General features: G+C 46.9%; 1 protein-coding gene and 1 non-coding gene across 2 annotated transcripts; both read right to left on the reverse strand.

Annotated features, from left to right (window-relative positions):
* Nucleotides 1–16: 16 nt before the first annotated feature.
* aspm (assembly factor for spindle microtubules) lies at nt 17–21,482 on the reverse strand. Its single transcript, XM_071346365.1, has 30 exons — nt 21,067–21,482; nt 20,666–20,809; nt 19,027–20,491; nt 17,366–17,461; nt 17,135–17,236; nt 15,730–15,876; nt 14,043–14,282; nt 13,814–13,881; nt 13,588–13,729; nt 13,141–13,271; nt 12,809–12,984; nt 12,362–12,507; nt 10,937–11,022; nt 10,576–10,788; nt 10,013–10,217; nt 9,758–9,906; nt 9,434–9,562; nt 9,088–9,282; nt 5,383–8,850; nt 5,099–5,248; nt 4,889–4,989; nt 4,552–4,711; nt 4,226–4,435; nt 3,867–4,016; nt 3,428–3,619; nt 3,010–3,202; nt 2,575–2,729; nt 2,196–2,372; nt 964–1,136; nt 17–708 (listed from the first exon to the last, which is right to left on the reverse strand). Exons 1-30 carry the CDS (start codon nt 21,358–21,360, stop codon nt 606–608), a joined length of 9,360 nt encoding a protein of 3,119 aa, XP_071202466.1. The 5' UTR covers nt 21,361–21,482; the 3' UTR covers nt 17–605.
* Nucleotides 12,710–12,786, reverse strand: trnat-ugu (transfer RNA threonine (anticodon UGU)). The gene has a single exon. It is a non-coding gene; the product is annotated as a tRNA-Thr (tRNA).
* Nucleotides 21,483–21,644: the final 162 nt, after the last annotated feature.

Consider the following 21,644-nt stretch of genomic DNA (forward strand, 5'->3'; position numbering starts at 1 on the left):
TCACAGCACAAGGCTCTTTCAGGTGAAATTAGATGTTTTATTTACAGCAGTAAAAACAGTCAAAGTAAATATGTACAGAATGGATTCAAGAATCGCTCCGGTATATTTTCTGTTTGGCATGTGCAAATTAGATCTAAATCACATCTTTCTATTACCAGATGCTTCACACACCTATCTAGACAGTTAAAACGCCACGTTACTCACCCATTATCAGGAGACTTCTAGTGTCTTTCTCCCAGAGTTTTTTGGATCATTAACATGGGATAATAGTAATAGGTCTACATGTTTTTTAATTCACCCTTATTCAATCCATTAACCTACAGGTTAAACGCTTCCACCGTGTGGCCACCAACCATCAGTGTATACACCTTGCATCATGTCTTCTTGTTGAATCAAACGATGTTATCTAAGACAACTCTTGGAGCTTTTTCTAGATAGAATCAAAACATTAACAAGCTAAAAAAAAAGAAGGGCATCAGAGTAGAGTACATTTTTTTTTTTAAATATTAAAAAAAATACAATTATCATATGCGTATCGTTTAATAAACAACTATACAAAAAAATGTCTATGGGAAAAGCTAAAGAAAATATTTCATGAAGTATATTTAAAGCACAATAGAGAAGACGTCGGCCACCATCTGTACAGCTCGGAGAGGGTCAACGATGTCTTGCAGTTTGTCCCTTCTGAGAACCCAGTCAGGGGAGAATCTGAGAAGAAAATAACTCATTAAAATCTGTGACAACAGGTTTACTGAAGAAATAGTATGAGTACAGCATATTCATACTTGGTTCAAGTAGCATCAGCATTATTGCCAAAGATTGTTTCGGGCTACTTTTCTAAGTGCTAAGCAGTTACCTGGATACTTGATGCGTTTGATTTAGCTTGACAGACATGCAGGGTGGGCAGTTTGCACTTTTGGGACTATCCCATTTGTTCCATGGTACTGGGACCAGTGTACTCACTTAGGCACTGGCTTGGATTTGCGGGGGGTTGCCGGGACGATGAAGCTTCCATTTATGGATGCGCCCATCTTCTGCTTGACCACTGTCCTCTCGGCATCCATCTTGTGTTTGCGTGCAGTGAGGCGGTAGATGCTGCGGAGCCGGTCAACTGCCTTGGAAAGCTTCCTCACTTCCTGAAGACCACAGAAACCAACCAGAGTCAGACATGTTGAGTTGTGAACAACAAACCAGTCAGAAAGAAGCAGCAGCGGAAAAATAACCCGTTTGTCATACTTGAGTAAAAGTAAAAATATACCTTAATAGAAAATTACTCAAGTGAACGTCACCCAATAAAATACTACTTGAGTAAAAAACTATAAAAGTAAATGTAATTGAAAAAAGATACTTGAGTATCAAAAGTAAAAGTATAAACAATTTCTAATTATTTCTATTAGGCAATCCAAACGGCACAACATTGTTTATTTACGGATAGTCAAGGGCACTCCAACATAATTTACAAATGGAGCATGTGTGTTTAAGTGAGTCCACCAGATCAGAGGCAGTAGGGATGACCAGGGATGTTCTCTTGATAAGTGTGTGAATTAGACCATTTTCCTGTCCTGTTATTAAGCATTCAATATGTAACGAGTACTTTTGGGTGTCAGGGAAAATGTATGGAGTAAAAAGTACATTATTTTCTTTAGGAATGTAGAAGTAAAAGTAGTCAAAAATATAAAATAGTAAAGTACAGATAACCCCAAAAACTACTGAAGTAGTACTTTCAAGTATTTTTTACACCACTGGCAGCAGCAAGTAGAGCAAGTAGCAGCAATAATAACAAAAATAATAAAAGCACTAGTAGTAACAATAATAGCAGCAGCAGAGATAGCAATAGCAGCAGTAATAAAAGCAGCAGAGATAGCAGCAGAGATAGCAGCATTAATAGAAGCAGCAGAGATAGCAATAGCAGCAGTAATAGAAGCAGCAGAGATAGCAATAGCAGCATTAATAGAAGCAGCAGAGATAGCAATAGCAGCATTAATAGAAGCAGCAGAGATAGCAATAGCAGCAGTAATAGAAGCAGCAGAGATAGCAATAGCAGCATTAATAGAAGCAGCAGAGATAGCAATAGCAGCATTAATAGAAGCAGCAGAGATAGCAATAGCAGCAGTAATAGAAGCAGCAGATAGCAATAGCAGCAGTAATAGAAGCAGCAGAGAAAGCAGCAGCAGAGACCAGTAGTAGTGCCATACCAGAGCCCTGGACTGGTCCTGCAGCAGGATGATCAGGAGGAAGCAGGCCTTGGTGAAGATGCTGCCTCCTTTGTCGGCCACCTTGTCTCCAGCCTTCTCCCTGTATATCTGGAGCAGGTCCAGCAGTGTGTCCACAGAGTTCTCCACCGCGTAAACCGCCTCGATTGTCTTGTCATACTGTTGAAGAGTGAAAGAAACACGCAGCGTTAGTCTATTGAGCCAGGAGGGCTGCAGCGAAAGGCCGAGAATATTCACAATTAAACAAACATTTTGTTTCACAAAGTAAAAAAAATGATAGTTTTATCTGGGCAGAATTGACATCTACTCAAAAGTATCCATATAGGCCTGTGCACAACAAGGGGTGTTAGGGAGGACCCACCTTGGAGAGGTTGAGGAGCACCTGGATGGCGTAGGTAATGACCTCCATAGAGGGGACGCTCCGGTTGCAGCTGCGGATCAGCGTGAAGATGACCAGCGTGGCTCCGCTCGTCACCAGACGCTCACAGCACTCTGGGGACAGCCTAGTGGCGGTCTCTGCATAAACAAACATCCACTTCCTGTTAGCCAACCAGTCTCCCTAACATGGTTCATCATGTCAATACCACACACAGACACACTTCCTGTTAGCCAACCAGTCTCCCTAACATGGTTAATGTCAATACCCCAATAGTACCATCCAGTGTACTACTCTACCAACAGCCGTTAAGCTCTGACATGCTGTCAACTAGCTCAACCCTGCATGTTACACATTTCCATTTCATGGTTATTTCAGGACTATTATTGCTTCAGTATAGTGGGATGAGCGTGGTCTCACCCAGATTCTTCAGAGCCTCCAGGATATAGGAGAAGTGCTTGTATTTGAGGAGGTATTCGATGGCCCAGGACGTCTTGTTACACAGCCGGTCCTCCTCTCGTACCTCCTCAGACACCTTCCGCAGACGATGCCTCATGGACACCACTTTACGATTGTCATGGAGCTTTCTGGACTGGTGGCCTCGCCACAACGCCTAAACAGAGAGAGGGGTAAGACCCAGGGGTGGTGTGTGTGAGAGAGTGAGTGAGAGAGTGAGAGGTGTAAGACCCAGGGGTGGTGGGGGAGAGAGGAGTAGAGGGAGAGATTGAAAAAAAGCATTCATTTTTTCCCTAATGACAACAAAGCAAGGATACTGTACTGACTGGAACTTAATTCCTTCTTGAATGTATTGAACAGAGACTCTGGCTCAGTACAGTACCTGTGCCTTGATGATGCCCTGCTGAACCCTCTGCTCCCGCCTACGGAGGAGGAAGGTCCTGGCGGCGTGCTGGATGGTGGAGGCAGCGTGATGGCGGCGAGCTAACCAACTCCTGGCTGCCCTCTGGGCCACAACCACCCTCCTCCTGTCCTCCACGTATCGCCGCGTCTGGAGCCGTGCTCTCAGCCACCTCTGGCAGGAACAAAATGGCAGAGACATGTTTACTAGAACTGTCCATTGATAATGATCAGTGGTAGAACTGTCCATTGATAATGATCAGTGGTAGAACTGTCCATTGATAATGATCAGTGGTAGAACTGTCCATTGATAATGATCAGTAGTAGTATCAGTAGTATACGATGTCTTTACTCTCAACTCGTATTGGTGACAACATACAGTTTGGGGGGGTTCCAGTAGTTAAAAAGGGATGACATTGTACCTGTATAAATATGACAGAGGTGATCTGTCTCTTGGCAGACTGCAGAGCCCAGTGTGACCTCAGAGCTCTCTGGATCCTCACAGCACAGCGGTGGTGGTACACAGCCGCACAGAAACGCACCCTCCTCTCCGCAGAGGCCGCTTCTCTCAACTACAAGACAGAGGACAAAACGATGGTGTTTCGATCTCGTGTTTTCTGAGACCACTATAGAAGAGAAGTGACAGTTGGCTTTCTTGTAATAATCTCAGCATTTACCACTGATTCAGGGTCAGTTGATTTCACCCATCCTAAAAGTAACACTAACGATTTACCGTAGGCTTAACTGATCCTAGATCAGGTTTCACAGAACGTTCTATTACCTGTCTCCTGGCAATCCAGCCTCTGCAGTGAGCCTGGACAGTGATGGTAGCCTGTTTTAAACGTGTGTATTTGACCCGCTCTGCTTTAGCCTGCTGCATAGCTCGCACTCTCCTCTGTAGGAACAGGGCAGCCTCTCTTTGTCTCTGGTACGCCCGTTTCTGGACCCATCCCCGGAAGGAGGACTGGACCAGCACCGCAGCCCTCTGCTCCTGGAGGGGGAGGGGACATAGAGGTTCAGTCTGGATGACTCAATCATCAGAGTTGGCCATCAAAAGAAAGAGGAACCTGGCTGGATCCAGGGGTGTATGAGATGAAATAGTCTCACCTTAAGCAGGTGATTCCTGGTCGCATGGCCTCTCCATGACGCTTCGATTGTAACAGCGGCAGCTTTCATGACCAGGAAGTTGTGACGCTCTTCCCTGGCTTTCAAGGTCTCCCTCCATCTGCACTGAATGACCCTTACACTACGCTGGATCACTCGGAACCTGGAGGAAAACCAAACCAAGCACTTCATTTGACTGAGGCCCACTTTTTCATAGTAAAGTAAGGCACATCCAAAACAAGTCGACAGGACCCTAGTCATCAAAGCAATCTATGAAACTTAAGAGGACAAACCATTTCTGATGCTCAAGCAACTAAAAAAAGATAAGTTGTATTATTACCTGTTGCATAGATGCCTGGTCTGCATACATCGATGGACTGTGGCGACAGCCGCCTGCCGTTTCTTGGCAATCTGTCTGGCATGGTCACCACGGAACACTGCCTACAATCCAAACAAGCAACAAGATAACATTCGACCATGATCAATAAAATAACATTGATTAACCTCAGTACGGAATATTATTAGCAGTAGTAGTCGATTGAGTACTAACTTGAATAAGAACAGCAGACTTCTTCATTTCCAGGTACTTTGCCCTCTCTCTTTGGCAGAGGAGATGGGCCCTGAAACGTTCCTGTATTATAGCAGCAGATGCCCTTTGATGCTGAAACCGGAGCCTCTCCACCATTCCACGGTAAAATGCCTGAATGGAAAAAGGAACAGTAATTTTTGTCAACTGCATTTACGGTCCAATTTTGGCATATAGTTGAGGTATTTTTAATAAATAAAAAGAATGTTTACATCAGACTATTGAGGAAATACTACTTTGGTACAGACCTGAATTGTGACTGCACTTCTCTTGAGATTCTGGTACCTCTTGAGTTGGATGTGTCCACGCACTCTGGCCTGCAGTGTTTTGACACTGGTCAGGGTCTTTAGGTACAGGCATCGCTGCTCCCTCTGGGCCTGCCAGCCTCTGTAGTGCTTTTGGAGAGTTGCGGCCGCTGTCAGACGCTTCAGGAATCTCCTCCTCGCCACCCAAGCCCTGCAGTGAGACTGCAGCTTTACCGTGCTGGATCGCAGGGTCAGATACCTTCTCCGTTGGATGGACATCCGTATCACGGACTGGATTTTGACAGCCGCACGTTTGCGTCTGGCCAGCCTTCTTGCCAGCGTTCCACGGATGGCTGACTGAAGCTTCACAGCAGCTTCTCTGATGGCCAAGTAATCGTCCCTTTGTCGTCTGAGGACATTGCATGATCTGTACCATCTTTGGATCGTGACAGCAGAGGCTTGTGTTTTGTTGTACCGTGTCCTGGCCTGATGTCTTCTGAAGGCAGACTGGATCAACAGAGCAGCAGCTTTTTCCTTCAAGAAGCGTTGTCGTCTGATGCTCATTCTCAGAACTGACTGAATCTTCCTGGCTGCGATCATCTGTTTTGCCAGCTCCTTTGCCTGTTTTCCCCTATACAAGGCCTGAAGGTTTATTACAGCATTTCTCATCTGATGGTAGTTCTCCAACTGAGAGTTCCTCAGTCTCTGAGCTCTGAATCTTTGCTGAAGAACACTGGCTGCCCAATGCTGCCTCCTATAAGCAGACTGCTCCTTGTGCATCCTGAAGTTGGCCTGGATCACAGTAGCAGCTCTGCACATCTTAGCAATGTCTTGTCGAACGCGATACCCTCTGAAAGCTGCCTGAAGGACTATGGCAGACTCTCTGCACTTTTTTAACTTGTCTCGGTCTTGTTTCATTTGAATGTGAGATCTGAAGTATCGCTGGATGATGACAGCAGACAGTCTCATGGCCTGGAACTTGACCTGCTCCTTGTGCATCCTGAAGTTGGCCTGAATCACAGACGCAGCTCTGTGCATCTTAGCAGCATCTTGTCGAATGTGATATGCTCTGAAAGCTGCCTGAAGGACTATGGCAGACTCTCTGAGCTTTATGAATTTGTCTCGGTCTTGTTTCATTTGAATGTGAGATCTGAAGTATCTCTGGATGATGATGGCAGCAAACTTCATGGCCTGGAACTTGACTTCCTCTCTGTGCTTTCTGAAGCCAGCCTGGATCGTGGTGGCAGCTTGATGTTGAAGACCGATCTCCTTTCTGGCTCTCTGGCCTCTGTATGCTGCTTGGAGCAGGATGACAGCGCTGCGCATTCGTTGGTAGTGCTGCATCTGCTGTTTCGCAGCAACAGCGGCACGATATTTTTGTTGAATGGCAAGGACAGAGGATCTCAAGGAGAGGTACTGTCGGCGTACGCAGTGCGCCCTGTAACTTCTCTGGAGAACACTGGCGGTCTTGTGCATCTCTCTCATGCGCTGTCTGGATAGCATCCCCCGGAAGGCAGCCTGTAACACGACAACAGCACTCCTCTTTACGCGCAGTGCTTTCCTGTCTTCAATCATCTTCTTGTTGGCTCTGTAACGGGCCTGCACTGTGTTCACAGCCCACTCAAGCCTCTTATAGTGCGCCCTCTGCAGGTGTTTCCGGACATGAGATTGAATGAGTATGGCCGCTCTGCGCTCAGTCTGCAACTGCTTCCGGACCTTCATCCCTTTGAAAGCTGCTTGCAGAGCAGTGGCTGCCCTCAGCTTCAACAGATAGTCCCTCTGGTCTTTTCTTACCATGGCCACATCCCTGCATCTCTGTTGACATAGTAGAACAGCAGTTTTGACCTCAAGGAAGCGTTTCCTGTCCCTGAAAGTAAGGAACCTCCTCTGAATGACCATGGCTGAGTGGTGCATCCTAGCAACCTCCATTCTTGCTCTGTGACCGCGATACACTGCCTGAATCACAACCGCAGCAGACTTCACTGAGGTGTACCGCTGCATCTGTAGATCTCGGAGCCGATTGGCCCTGTAATGCTGCTGTACGATGATGGCCGCCACCTTTGTGGCAAGATAGGCCTGACGCACTTTGTGCATCCTTAACTGAGCTTGGATGACCGTAGCAGCTTGGTGTTTCATCCTTAACTCTCTGGATCTCCGGTAAGCAGCCTGTAGCTTTACTGTGGCCAATTTCAGCTGGCTGTACAGCGCTTGCTGTGTTCTGCCTGCTACAAGAGCCCGGTACCGACACTGGAGTACTATAGCGGCACGTTGCAGTAACACATATCGTCTTCTACAGAGAAAAACTCTCACTACTGACTGAAGGACAGCGGCGGCCTGGTGTTTTTGCCTCAGCTCTTGCCTAACTCTCATGCCACGGAACCTGGCTTGTACAGTAACAGCAGCTTTCTTGAGCCGGAGATAGTCAGTTCTAATTGTTTCCCCTGCCCTATAAGCTCGGTAATGGCTTTGGATGGCCAAGGCAGCCTTCTTTCTTGACCTGAACTGTGACTGCAACACATGTCTACGGTAGGAAGACTGAATGAGTGTGGCGCATTTATGTCGTTTTTCAATCCTCTTCCTCTCTGTCCTACCTCTCCAGATAGCTTGTATTCTCAATGCAGAATATTGGAGGGCAATATACGCTTTCCTTGATTTCTCCCCTACTAGGTTGGCTCTAAATCGCTGTTGGACAACAATCGCAGATTTTTTCAAGGACAAGAATTTTCTTCTGGCCACAAACTTCATGAAAGCTGTCTGGATGACTGTGGCTGCCTGATTCTGTTGTTGCATTAGTCTCCGAGCCGTATGTCCACGATAAGCGGACTGTATGGTAACAGCAGCACATCTCATTTTCAGGAACTGTTGCCTCCCTGCATCTCTCTGTACAGAGGCCCTGAACCAACGCTGAATCACGACTGAGGATTGTCTCATCGTCGCCATCTGTTTTCTGACCGTGCTCGCCCTAAAAGCACTTTGGATGACAGTGGCAGAGTGATGCTGCAGTTTCAATGTCTCAAAGTTGCGTCTCTGCGCATGACCTCTACACCAAGTCTGAATGAGGACGGCGCTCCGCTGGGTGTTCATGTACTGTTTTAGGCACCTGCGCATTCTGTAGAAAGACTGAATCTTCAAGGCAGCTGCGGTCCTTCGGACCATTTTGTCACCGTGCCATTTCTTAAATGCAGTTTGTATCACTGTGGCAGCATGGTTTTCCCCCTGCAGTCTCAGAGTCTTCCGTCTCCGATAGTTTCTCTGGATTTTGACAGCTGCTGATCTCAGTGAGCAGTAACGTTCACGCTCTTCCCTTGCCAGAGTCGAGGCCCTAACATGCTTCTGAATTACTGTTGCAGCCCACTGTGTCCTTCTGTAGGTAGTGACTGCCATCTTCATCCGCCAGAGAGCTTGAACTTTAACAATGTGCAATCTCAAGCGCTGGTAGTTTTTCAAGGTAACATACTTCTTCCATTGTGCCTGTATGACAAGTGAAATGTGTTTAGATAACTCAAAACCGGTTATCAGTTAGCAATACTGTTCAAGATCTTTCCACAGTGATACAAACTGGCAGAGATTAGTTTACATACTATACCTCATGCATGTAGTATAGCTATAACTAATGGTGAGCAGGTTACTAAGTATGAGCATGATGGGTGGATGGGTAGGTAGGGACAACAGCCCATATATGAAATTCTATAATAATAAGAAACATACTTGGATGGTGGTAGCAGCAGCAACCTGGAGAGCCCAGAGTAGAGCCTTGCTCCTCAGTGTCAGGGCGTTCCGTGCCGAGTAGCCCCTCCATGCAGCCTGGATGCGGATGGCTGCAGCGGTCTGACAGACGGCTCTACGTCTCTGGAGAAACTGTCTGACCAGCACCTGGATCTTCCCCGCTGCTACAGTCCTTTCCTATATCAGATGAGGGGATAAGTGAGATGTGAGAAGTTTTTCCATGTACAAGAGATTTCATCTGCACCAAACAGAAAATCACAGAAAAACAGTAAGACGGTGTTAGGTCTAGTGTTCATGACTTTGAGAGGTAATATAGACTAGACGTAACCTGGTAAAGTTTCAGATCCTTCTTCAGCCGGTACTTTCTCCAAGCTCCCTGGATGATCCTGGCAGCACGGGTCTCATTCCGCAGGTCCAGGAGACGGGCACACAGGAAGGACAGGTAACATGTCACCACCTGGAAGAGAGAAACACAGATCAAATGGATCTGGAAACACTTAAGAGATTCAGCATTCTTGTAAAAAAAAAAAAAAAAAGGCACTGACAATTACAAGAATGTATTGAAGTGAATCAAAGTTGAAACAGTTCCCTAGTTTTCCCTGAGAAAAGAAATGCACAGTCCAGCCTTGGAAGGTCATAAAGCCCCTCCCACCTTCTCATTTGGGATAGTGTTTGACATGTCAGCAGGGTTCATCATGGCAGGAACCCCTCCCAGGTCAGACACTGCAGTGTTGACCAGCCTGAAGTTACTCTTCTCATTCTCCAGAAGCTCTTTGAACTCCATCGATGGCGACACTAGGCCTATTAACAACCACAGAATAAAAATCATTTAACCTGTCCATTTTCTTATTATGCAATGAAAACTTTTTAACTGCCTCACTAAATGGATGCATTTGGGAAGAAATACCATTTTGTGTGGTGGGCCAGGTGTCAAAGGAGATGTCCGAGTCGCTGGAGGAGCTGTTGAGTTCAACTCGTCCTCTCTGGGAGCACTCCACAGTTTGGGTGGTGTTGTGGCTGACGCTGTCTGCCGGTAGGTGGCTGGGGTGGTAGTGGTGGATCAGGTAGCAGAGGATACGACCGTCTGAGAACGACACCGTGAAGTTCTCTGCCTGGAAAGAGACAAGAGATTAATTCAAAATGGATGACCATAAAATGCATGTATATGAAGTATTAAGTTGTTGAAAAAGTTATATTTTATAAAATAACATCCACTCTAGATAACAGACAGAACCATTACCTGATTTTTTTTATTTAACTAGACAAGTCAGTTGAGGAACAAATTCATATTTACAATGACAGCCTAGGAACAGTGGGTTAATTACCTTGTTCAGGGGCAGAACGACAGATTTTTGGTTACTGGCCCAACACTCTAACCACTAGGCTACCTGCCGCCCCAACATTGAGTACGCCTGCATTTTCTTAAAAAGAGATGAGGCATTTTTGAAACAGGTCAGCAAAAAAACTCACCTTCAAGTGGTAGAACTGGCAGACAGCATTGACCCATTCCATGAGTAGAGTGATCTTTGAGCTACTGTGCTCGAACGGGGGTCTAGGCTTGGGAGTCTTCTGCAGCACACCTTTGTCGGCCCTCAGTGAGGCCAGCCTCTGTTTGGTCGTCCAGGTGTGTTTGAGGAAACTGATCTCTTCTCTCAGCTGGTCCTCGTCCAGAAGCACCTCCACCTGGACAGAGGGGGAGGGGGGGGGGGGAGAGTTCATTCATGAAAGCAGAGATGAATGTGGGAGAAAGTGTGTTATTGTAATGGGAGTGGATGAAGCCGAGGGGACGCTTATCCAAAGTCATTGTCAGGTTAAAAAATATGAAACGTACCTGGAAGGTAAAAATTATCTTCCACAGCAGGCTCAGTGTCTTCTCCCTGTGTCCGTCCACAATATCTCTGGAGTCAATGACAGCATCTGGAAGACATAATGGCAATTAGTTAACGTGCGACTGTACTTTGTGATTATTTAAATTAATTTTTACCCCTTTTTTGTGAAATCCAAATTGGTAGTTACAGTCTTGTCCCTGCAACTCCCGTACTGACTCTGGAGAGGCGAAGGTTGAGAGCCATGCGTCCTTCGAAAAATGACCCAGCCAAGCCGCACTGCTTCTTGACACACTGCTTGCTTAACCCGGAAGCCAGCCGCACCAATGTGTCGAAGGAAAGACTGTATAGCTGTCGACCATGTCAGCGTGTATGCGCCAGGCCCGCCACAGGAGTTGCTAGACCACAATGGGACAAGGACATCTCGGCCGGCCAAACTGTCCCTTAACCCGGACGACTCTGGGCCAATTGTGGGGCGCCTCATGGGACTCCTGGTCACAGGTAGCTGTGACACAACCCGGGATCGAACCTGGATCTGTAGTGATGCCTCAAGCACTGCAATGCAGTGCCTTAGACCGCTGTGGCACTAGGGCGGCCCTGCACTTCCTGATTTGGCCTAGTTTTAGATTTGGTTCATTAAGAAGCGCTAGCGGCCACGACGGAATTAAAACAAGTTTGTTCAGCGTGTGGTTTGATACGGGTGTCTTGTGTGTGTCCGCAGGTGGGAAATGTTAAACCAAATTATTTAGCTTCACCTGGCTGATGTGCAACCGTTGCAAAGTTGGTTCAACTTTGGACAGCACATCTCTGGGGATAGTTAGGGACCGTCAATAAATTACACAATGTAAATTAAACAATATTTTCACGTTGCACATCTTTTAGCCTTCAATATTTGTACATGAATTTCTAAAATGTATAATTGGTTTAAAGTTAAGTCATTGAAATTTGGAGCTAATGTCCCATGTACATTATGTCATTTAGTGAGGGTCCGTAACTAGCCCCATAGGGGTATCTAATGTTAAACCGAATTGACCATTACGACCTGGTCACATGCAGCTGTGCTCTGAATTGATGATTACTTGTGCTTTCCGGCTGTGGGCAGAATTAAAATGAACCCAAGAAAAACTGTTACGGTACACTTCGTCCCGTGACATTCCATTTTCCCCCCTATCTGTTTTAGACGAGACTGACTTCAACCAAAATTATCCTATTCACTCTTAGTAGTACATTTTGACACTAGAACAAATGTTTGAATCATATCGATGCCACGGGCCATTTTCAAAACAATACGTTTCTTTTTAGAGGCAGTCACCCTTTAATCTTCACTGGGACACCTTACTGTCTAACTAGCAGAGTTCATCATTCATTTGAAAAAAAAAAAAAAAAAGCTAATTTACCATGAATTGGAGAAAAAAAAGAGGCTAATTTACCATGCTCATCCTTGAGGTCAACCCCTCTGTCTCGGAGCACCTGCAGGGCTATGTCAACGTTGTGGACCTTCTGCAGACGACTGATTGCAGGCATCCTCAGCTTACGGGACAGACTCCAGTCCTGGATGAACAGCTCCATCACACGCCTGACAGAAAAACATACGCTAATACAGTCACCAAACCCTTAACCTCGAGAGCCAACACTTTGTGCAGGCTTTCTTTCCAGCCCAACAATGACACCAAAAGGACGGGTGTGATAATATGTCTTACACATTTACATTTAAGTCATTTAGCAGACGCTCTTATCCAGAGCGACTTACAAATTGGAAAGTTCATACATATTCATCCTGGTCCCCCCGTGGGGAATGAACCCACAACCCTGGCGTTACAAGCGCCATGCTCTACCAACTGAGCCACACGGGACCACGAGACGGATTCCACACTTACACGAGACGGATTCCACACTTAAGGTCAACTGACAGATTCTTGACAGCGAAGTTGAACTCGTCCAGAGGCATCTGGACGTGGGAGACCGGTAGGCCCATGTAACCCAGGTGACGGGGGAGGATCCCCTCTCCACTCAGGAAGTCCCTGGAGAACGACAGCAGCAAGTCCTTGGTAGTCTGGAGAATATTAAAACAATCAAGAGATCAATGGGAGGTACTATGGGGGGGGGGGGGGGTCTGCAAAGGAATGAAAACAATTAAAAAGAGTCAAACTGTTAATGTCTGTCAGACAGATTACTTAATTTGTGGCCATGGGAGTTGGTGTCACCTTACCTTGAATTCTGCATCCATACAGAACAGACAGGGGTCATGTTCGATCATCCTGGACTCTTTGGCTTTATCCAGGAAGCACACCAGGAGGAGAAGCTTCTTCAGAGTGAAACGAGACAGCGCCCCCTCGTGGCCTGCACAACAGAGACCAATAACAATCAATGACCAACTAATATAATACACTTCATAGAATGTAGAAAGAGGAGGAAGGGAAGTGCTACTAAGGTACACAATAGTACATTTTGGTGGACAGAAGGTGCTCTTTGGTAAAAGGGTTAAATTGGTCATCAACAAGAAAGGAGGACCAAGGAACTCTTTATATCCTCCTTTCTTTTTGATGACACTTCATAGAATCTTCCATTCAACAGAAAAAATATATATATTTTTAAATCGCTCAAAAAAGCTACAAAAAAGCTGAGCGTAATGGAAGACAGTAGAGCAATGAGTTACCATCTTTGTAGAGGTTGGGTACTTTGGCATGTCTGAACTCTGCAGCGATGTCAGGGTTCCACAGCAGACGTTTCAGAATGAACATGGCTAAGCCCATGACGTCACTGTTGCTCTCCAGTGAGATCATCTCCCCGTAGATAGTCTGAAAACAGGTTGCATTTCATGAGACTTCAACATGGACAATAGACATTTAGGAAAATAAATAAATAAAACCATGACTGACTACCTCAAGTCCAATCCGTAACCAAAGAGGATTGTACGATAGAAGCCAGTTGAGCACCTTTTGCCGTTCCCCTAAAAAATAAAATAAAAACTTTGCATAGGCTTTTGGACATGAACCTTTGAATATGCGTACTACTACTTAGAAATGTCATAACTTTTAATTGAACTTGAGTTCTAACACACATACGAAACAGACTATGTTACACATGTCTAACGCCAGCCTGCATACGTACCGATGTCCTTCCAAAGATGACGATCCTTGCGTACCAGTAACCTTCTAGCCTCAACCTCCAACTCCAGCCTCTGGATGGCTTTGACCATGGGCTCGGAGGTGAAAAGCTGGCAGGCGGAGCGCCGCAGCCGGTTGAGCCGCCGCCTGGCAGTGTAGGTACTAAACGACATCTCCTCTTTGGTGGGAGCCTTGTTGACGGCAAACTTGTCATTACCGCCCATCGCCAGGGATACAGCATTCACTACACATCAAGAGAGATGGTGAGATATGAAGCAATGGAATTCTATATACAGTTGAAGTCGGAAGTGAACATACACTTAGGTTGGAGTCATTAAAGCTTTTTTTTTTTTTCAATCACTCCACAAATGTCTTGTTAACAAACTATAGTTTTGGCAAGTCGGTTAGGACATCTACTTTGTGCATGACAAGTCATTTTCCCAACAATTGTTGACAGACAGATTATTTCACGTACAATTCACTGTATCACAATTCCAGTGGGTCAGAAGTTTACAAACACTAAGTTGACTGTGCCTTTAAACAGCACGGCCCGTGTGGCTGACTGGTCCGCAGGAAGCCGTCACGGCCCGTGTGGCTGACTGGTCCACAGGAAGCCGCCACGGCCCGTGTGGCTGACTGGTCTACAGGAAGCCGTCACGGCCCGTGTGGCTGACTGGTCTACAGGAAGCCGCCACGGCCCGTGTGGCTGACTGGTCCACAGGAAGTCGTCACGGCCCGTGTGGCTGACTGGTCCGCAGGAAGCCGCCACGGCCCGTGTGGCTGACTGGTCCGCAGGAAGCCGCCACGGCCCGTGTGGCTGACTGGTCCGCAGAAAGCCGCCACGGCCCGTGTGGCTGACTGGTCCACAGGAAGTCGTCACGGCCCGTGTGGCTGACTGGTCCGCAGGAAGCCGCCACGGCCCGTGTGGCTGACTGGTCCGCAGAAAGCCGCCACGGCCCGTGTGGCTGACTGGTCCGCAGAAAGCCGCCACGGCCCGTGTGGCTGACTGGTCCACAGGAAGTCGTCACGGCCCGTGTGGCTGACTGGTCCGCAGGAAGCCGCCACGGCCCGTGTGGCTGACTGGTCCGCAGAAAGCCGCCACGGCCCGTGTGGCTGACTGGTCCGCAGAAAGCCGCCACGGCCCGTGTGGCTGACTGGTCCGCAGGAAGCCGCCACGGCCCGTGTGGCTGACTGGTCCACAGGAAGTCGTCACGGCCCGTGTGGCTGACTGGTCCGCAGAAAGCCGCCACGGCCCGTGTGGCTGACTGGTCCGCAGAAAGCCGCCACGGCCCGTGTGGCTGACTGGTCCGCAGGAAGCCGCCACGGCCCGTGTGGCTGACTGGTCCCCAGGAAGCCGCCACGGCCCGTGTGGCTGACTGGTCCCCAGGAAGCCGCCACGGCCCGTGTGGCTGACTGGTCCACAGGAAGCCGCCACGGCCCGTGTGGCTGACTGGTCTACAGGAAGCCGTCACGGCCCGTGTGGCTGACTGGTCTACAGGAAGCCGCCACGGCCCGTGTGGCTGACTGGTCTACAGGAAGCCGTCATGGCGCTTGTGGTCTATAGCAGGTCCAGTCAGTGAATAAGAACAGTGGTCCCTCTAGCACACCAAGACAACACGTCAGGGTGAGAGTCTCGGGAATAAACAGTACTCCTTTACATCACCGTCTTGATCTAGCCAGGTGAACATTACCTTTGGTGACCTCCGTGTTGACCTTGAAGTCATCAGGGGTGAGGACGTAGTTGATCCACCAGGTAAACCCAGTCTCCTGTTTCTCTATCCAGCGCTCATCATAGAACATGTTCTTTGCAGCGAACGGCATCGGGTGTCTTGGTATGGCTGCACAAGTATGTTCCGTAAGTGACAGCACACAACAGTAGATTAGAGAGTGAGCCAGAGATTGATTGAGAGAGATATATATATATACATACACACACCACATGGCCAAAAGTATGTGGACACCTGATCGTCGAACATCTTATTCCAAAATCATGGGTATTAATATGGTGTTGGTCCCACCTTTGCTGCTAGAACAGCCTCCGCTTTTCTAGAAGAACATTGCCAGAGGGGACTTCACTTCCATTCAGCCACAAGAGCATCAGTGAGGTTGTGCACGGATGTTGGGCGATTAGGACTGGCTCACAGTTGGCGTTCCAATTCATCCCAAAGGTGTTTGATGGGGTTGAGGTCAGGGCTCTGTGCAGGCCAGTCAAGTTCTTCCACACCGATCTTGACAAACCATTTCTGTACAGACCTCGCTTTGTGCACGGGGGCATTGTCATGCTAAAAACAGTATAGGGTTTTTCCCAAACTGTTGCCACAAAGTTGGAAGCACAGAATCGTCTAGAATGTCATTGTAAGCTGTAGCGTTAAGATTTCCCTTCACTGGAACTAAAGGGGCCTGAACCATGAAAAACAATCCCAGACTATTATTCCTCCTCCACCAAACTTTACAGTTGGCACTATGCATTGGGGCAGGTAGCGCTCTCCTGGCATCCACCAAACCCAGATTCATCCGTTGAACTGCCAGATTCATCACTCCAGAGAACGCGGTGCCTCTGCTCCAGAGTCCAACGGTGGCTAGCCCTATACCACTCCAACCGATGCTTGGCATTGCGCATGGTGATTTTAGGCTTGTGCGACTGCTCAGCCATGGAAACCCATTTCATGAAGCTCTCAACCAACAGTTCTTGTGCTGACGTTGCTTCCCGAGGCAGTTGGTAGTGAGTGTTGCAACCGAGGTCAGGTGGTTGCTACCTGCTTCGGTGGTCCCGTTCTGTGAGCTTGGGTGGCCTACCACTTCACGGCTGGGCCGGTGCTGCTCCTAGACGTTTCCACTTCACAATAACTTACACTTACCATGGCAGCTCTAGCAAGGCAGAACCGTGACAAACTAACTTGGATAGGTGGCATCCTATGACGGTGCCATGTTGAAAGTTACTGAGCTCCTAAGTAAGGCCATTCTATGGCTGTTTGGTTGATTCTATACACCTTTCAGCAACGGGTGTGGCTGAAATAGTCAAATCCACTCATTTGAAGGGATACTTTTGGCCATGTAGTTAGTGTATGCATGCATGTATCAAAAGGGCTAGGTTACCTGTTTGACCAGGCTTGGTGAATGTGAGCTTGGACTGGGCCACAGCTACAATCTTTGCAGTTTTTACAGATGAGCCACCAAATGATTTCAAAGACTGTGCACCTATGATCAGAGTAGAAAACAAAGAAATGCAAAACTCTTCCATATAGAAAATGGCCTACTAATTTACCAGTACAACACATCTACAGTGTACTGTCTTGTTTTCCACATTGTAAGGACAAGTTGTTGTACCTCGCTGGCCAGGTTTTGGAGCTGGCTGCTTGGCTTGGGCAGGGGACACAGACTTTGGAGCCCTCGTGGATGAGGCAGAACTAGTACACACAGAAGCTGGAAAACAAGAATACACACAGATCACATCATTTAAGAAGTATAGACCAGGGAATGTGAAATATTCAAAGCAATAGGCATGTCGTGTGAAACCCCGTGCACTGTCTTGGAGGTCGGGCATAGGCAGTGACTCAAGGTTGACTCAGACAGGAGCGCGGTACAAATAAAGAGGCTTTAATTAACAAAAGGAAAATAGAATTCCAGAGCTCTTCCAGAGCCAGACTTTAAACTTAGAAAACTAAAGCATGAAGTCAACAAGACTAGCTAAAAGCTTAAACGCGGCAAATCATAAAATCAGTCCTAGCCATACCTGACAGGACGTGCGCTCTAGACCAGGTTTACCTAACCCTAGGGGTACGCGCAATTCCGTCGCAGGTACGCAAAATAAAAATGTGATTCACATTTTTCAAAATGTAAACAATTATATTTTCCAATGGGGCTACACATTTGGGTGAGTTTCTCTCGCCTGTGTAGCCTCGTTTCACTGTTAAAAATACATTTAATAATCTAGTGTTCAGCAAAATAACAACATCAAAGAGAGGCAGCCAAGACAAATAATTAACATCCAATCACATTAAGTTGGGTACAATTACACAGGTACTTTCCCAAAACAGATGAGACAAACTGGATTTGTTATCCCGTTCCTGCCCTGCCTCCAGTCCACTTAGCGATATCTGAACAAGAGAGCCTCATCGAAATTGCAACAAGCAGTTCTGTGAAAATGTAATTTAAATCTGGATTGGGCTGCGCTCAGTGTTTCTTGCCTTGGCAAATCGCACTGTTAAGACACTGATGCTCTTTGCAATCACGTACCTATGTGAGAGTGGATTCTAGGCCCTCACTAGCATGAACACTAAATACAGGCACAGACTGTGTGGGAAATGATTTAAGACCGAGACTCTCTCCAATAGAACATTGCAGAGTTAGGTGCATCCTTTCAAGCACACCCTTCTCATTAACCTGTGGTGAGTTACTCACCATTTTCGATGAACAAATAAGGTTTCATATGCAAGATGGTTAAACGAAGAGCAAAATTATTGATTATTATGAGTGACCTGGTTCTATAAGAGCTCTTTGTCACTTCCCACAAACCGGGTTGTGACAAACTCACTCATTCTTATGTTTATTAAACGTATCATATGTGTGTGTGTGTGTGGCAGGCTTACAATGATGGCAAAAAACACGCTGGTGCTATAGCGGATACGGCTGGAGGTTGAATGTTTGAAGGGGTACGGGACTGCTCTAGAGAATGCTCCCCCCATAGTGAGAGCTGCACACCTTTAAGTCTTCAGGCAGTCAATTAGGAGGGCTGCCACACACTCATTAAGAGACCGTGATCAACTGCAGCTTGTTCCCCCAGTCGGCATTCCTCATGCTTTCTAGACTTGGCCCTACTACTCCACAGCAGTCCATCAGAATGCTGCCGGCCTCGTTAACAGTGCTCAACTGGAGCTCGCCCCCCTAGCCTTGCTGCACCACACAAGTCAATGTCCACAATGGTTAAAAACAATTCAATTTACAAAGAATACTGAGGACATTTCAACAATCAACATTTACCAACTCACCTGATGTTTTTGTCTGCTGCCTGTGAGAGGAGGCACTGATCCCCTTCTGCTGAGCTGGTCTGTTGGGTCCCTTCACCACTGTTGACACCCTACTCTTTTTCACATGGAACGTTTTCTCCGCAGCATCCTCCACTTTCTGCCCTCCATCCCTCAGAAACTCATCGCTCTTCCTCTTTTTGCTCCGCACCACCCTCATGTCAAACTGGCTCTGGTTGTAAACAGGAAACACACCTGCCCGGTCAGGTAGAGGTTCCACTATTGGTGCTGTGTTGAGCTGAGTGGCTCCCAGAATGGAATCATCCAGGCCAAGGTGCTGGGGGCCACCGGTGGGGGGGTTCATAGGCAGAGGAGAGCTGAGGGAGTGGTTGACTGGAGCAGGGTTATCATCCAAACAAACTGGGCTATAGGAAATTGACTCCAGCCTGGCCTCCCGTGGGGAGATAGTTAATGGAGAATCATGGTTTGCATCAGAGTCTATGACAGGGAGACCAGGGGTAACTGTTGTACCAGGGCTTGACTCTGAATGGCCACTGTCTCCAGACAGCTCCAGTGTTTTCTCCAGGAGACAGCGCCTGGAGGTTTTGATTCTCCTCACCCCAGGACTGCGTACCTGGACAGGGGCTGGTTTGCTTTTGATGACTGTGGCGGAGGTGAAAGTGACCTTTTTGGATTGAGGAACAACTTCTCCAACCTCTACTCTACCCTCCTTGTCAGTAACACGTTTTGGTTTGATGAAGAAGGTTAGTCTAGGCTGTGCAGGATCTGACTTGATGGGGCTTTCAGACAGGGCTTTGAGGTCAATCACAGATTTGACAGGGCCACAATTCTTCTCTCCATTTGCTGACTCCAAGGAGTGGGAGAAATCAAAGCTAGAGCACGCATTTGGAGGGCTTGCACCAACCACATGAGTTAGATCTGACTCAATCAAGGCCAGTGCATCTCTCACAGACAACACTGGTGTTCCGGCCAACACTGTATGGCTTATGTTCGCAACAGTGTCATCAATCACAGGGGCTGGGCTCTGTATAGACTGAATATGGGGCATCAGCTTTTGAAGCCTCTCTGGAGTGCCTACAGGGGACACAGTCGTGTTCAGTAGTCTGGTGAGGTCTCGGCACTCCGGTGTGCCTACTGGGAAACTGTAGCTGGCTGCTGCATCAGAGGAATCGATTAGCTCTGCAGCGGGGACTAGAAAGACGACAGGCGAGTTCTTTTGGACATTGTCGAAACTGAACTGACCCAACACATCCTGCTTAAACTTCTGCCCTTCGACAGGTGTGCAGGCTTTTTTGTTGAGTGAGGCAAGCGGGCTGCGAACCTTCTCCCGTCTGTACTGTGGTGTCCGGGACACATGGAAGGTCTTGTTGGCTGCCATCTTCAGGGAAGACACTGAGTTTTTCTTCCCCCTTGGAGGGTCTGATAGATCAAATGCCTTCTTGCTTTTGATTGAGTCCCACAGACTCTTCTGTAACAAAGGAATAAATCACATGAAGTGGTTTGTAGTTATGTATAGAGCATTAGTGATGCTTTGAAATTGTTCAAATGAAATTCGATTTATTAGGCTACATGTTGATTAGTGTGAATTAGTTAGTATGCGTAGCAACATCTTTCTCATTATATATATATATAAATAAGTTACCTTTCTCCTTTTAGGTGCGTCTGCTCTACCGAGCAAAATAGCTTGGTGTTTGACCACCCCATTGGCAATGAAAGTGATCAGCTCTCGAATACCACCTTCCTCTATCGGTGTCCATGTTATTGTCAAATTGACACGTTCCTCGGGCTGGGAAGAAAATGACAGGGGAAATAACGTTAGCTAGCTACGGGTAAAATGTATGGCTAGCTAGCTAGTAGAACTTCAAACAAATGTGACAACTGTTGGCTGGCTAGCTAACTTAAGTTACATCTGACAGCTAACAAAACATTAACTTGGTGAATGTCATGCCAACTAGACCCACTCGTTGCCATCTAACGTTAAGTTAGCTAACTAGTTATAGTATTATATTTGAGCACATGCTAGCTAGCTATAATTCCCCTTACCTGAATTGTAAATCGGGTTTGATCCACGGAAAAGCCTTTCGTCGATGCAATCTTATCAATTGCCACCTCTATGTTTGCATCTTCAACGGGATTCTCAATGCAAAGAACTGATGATTTGGAAGATCCCAACTTTACATTTCCAAATGTTACAAACGGAGCCCTTGAAAACTGAATTAAACTCAAAACTGGGTGCGAGTTATTGTTTTCTTTATTGCCATAAGAAACAGCAGATGAGTCTTCTTTCTTGATGGGACTAAAATCCAGGAAACCTCCCCTCGCTGATAACTGTGCCATTTCCAAACTTCTCTGTAGAAATCAACGCAAGTTAGTCACCGAACCATCTCAAGAAATATCTAGCTAATTAACGTAGTTATTCTCCTTACTATTCTCTACAGCGAGCTAACGTTAACTGACTGAAAACACGTTTCCCTGTTAATAGTTACGTTCCGTTTGAATATCGCTTTACTTTGTTAGCCAATCATATCGTAGGTTGGCTGCTTCATGTTCCAATCGCTGCGGGGTAAACAATAAATGGCCAATCAGAGATCCTCAAAATGTTTAAACTGCCATAAGCCGCG

Source organism: Salvelinus alpinus, chromosome 16, assembly GCF_045679555.1.
Source record: "Salvelinus alpinus chromosome 16, SLU_Salpinus.1, whole genome shotgun sequence".
NCBI classification, from domain to species: domain Eukaryota; kingdom Metazoa; phylum Chordata; class Actinopteri; order Salmoniformes; family Salmonidae; genus Salvelinus; species Salvelinus alpinus.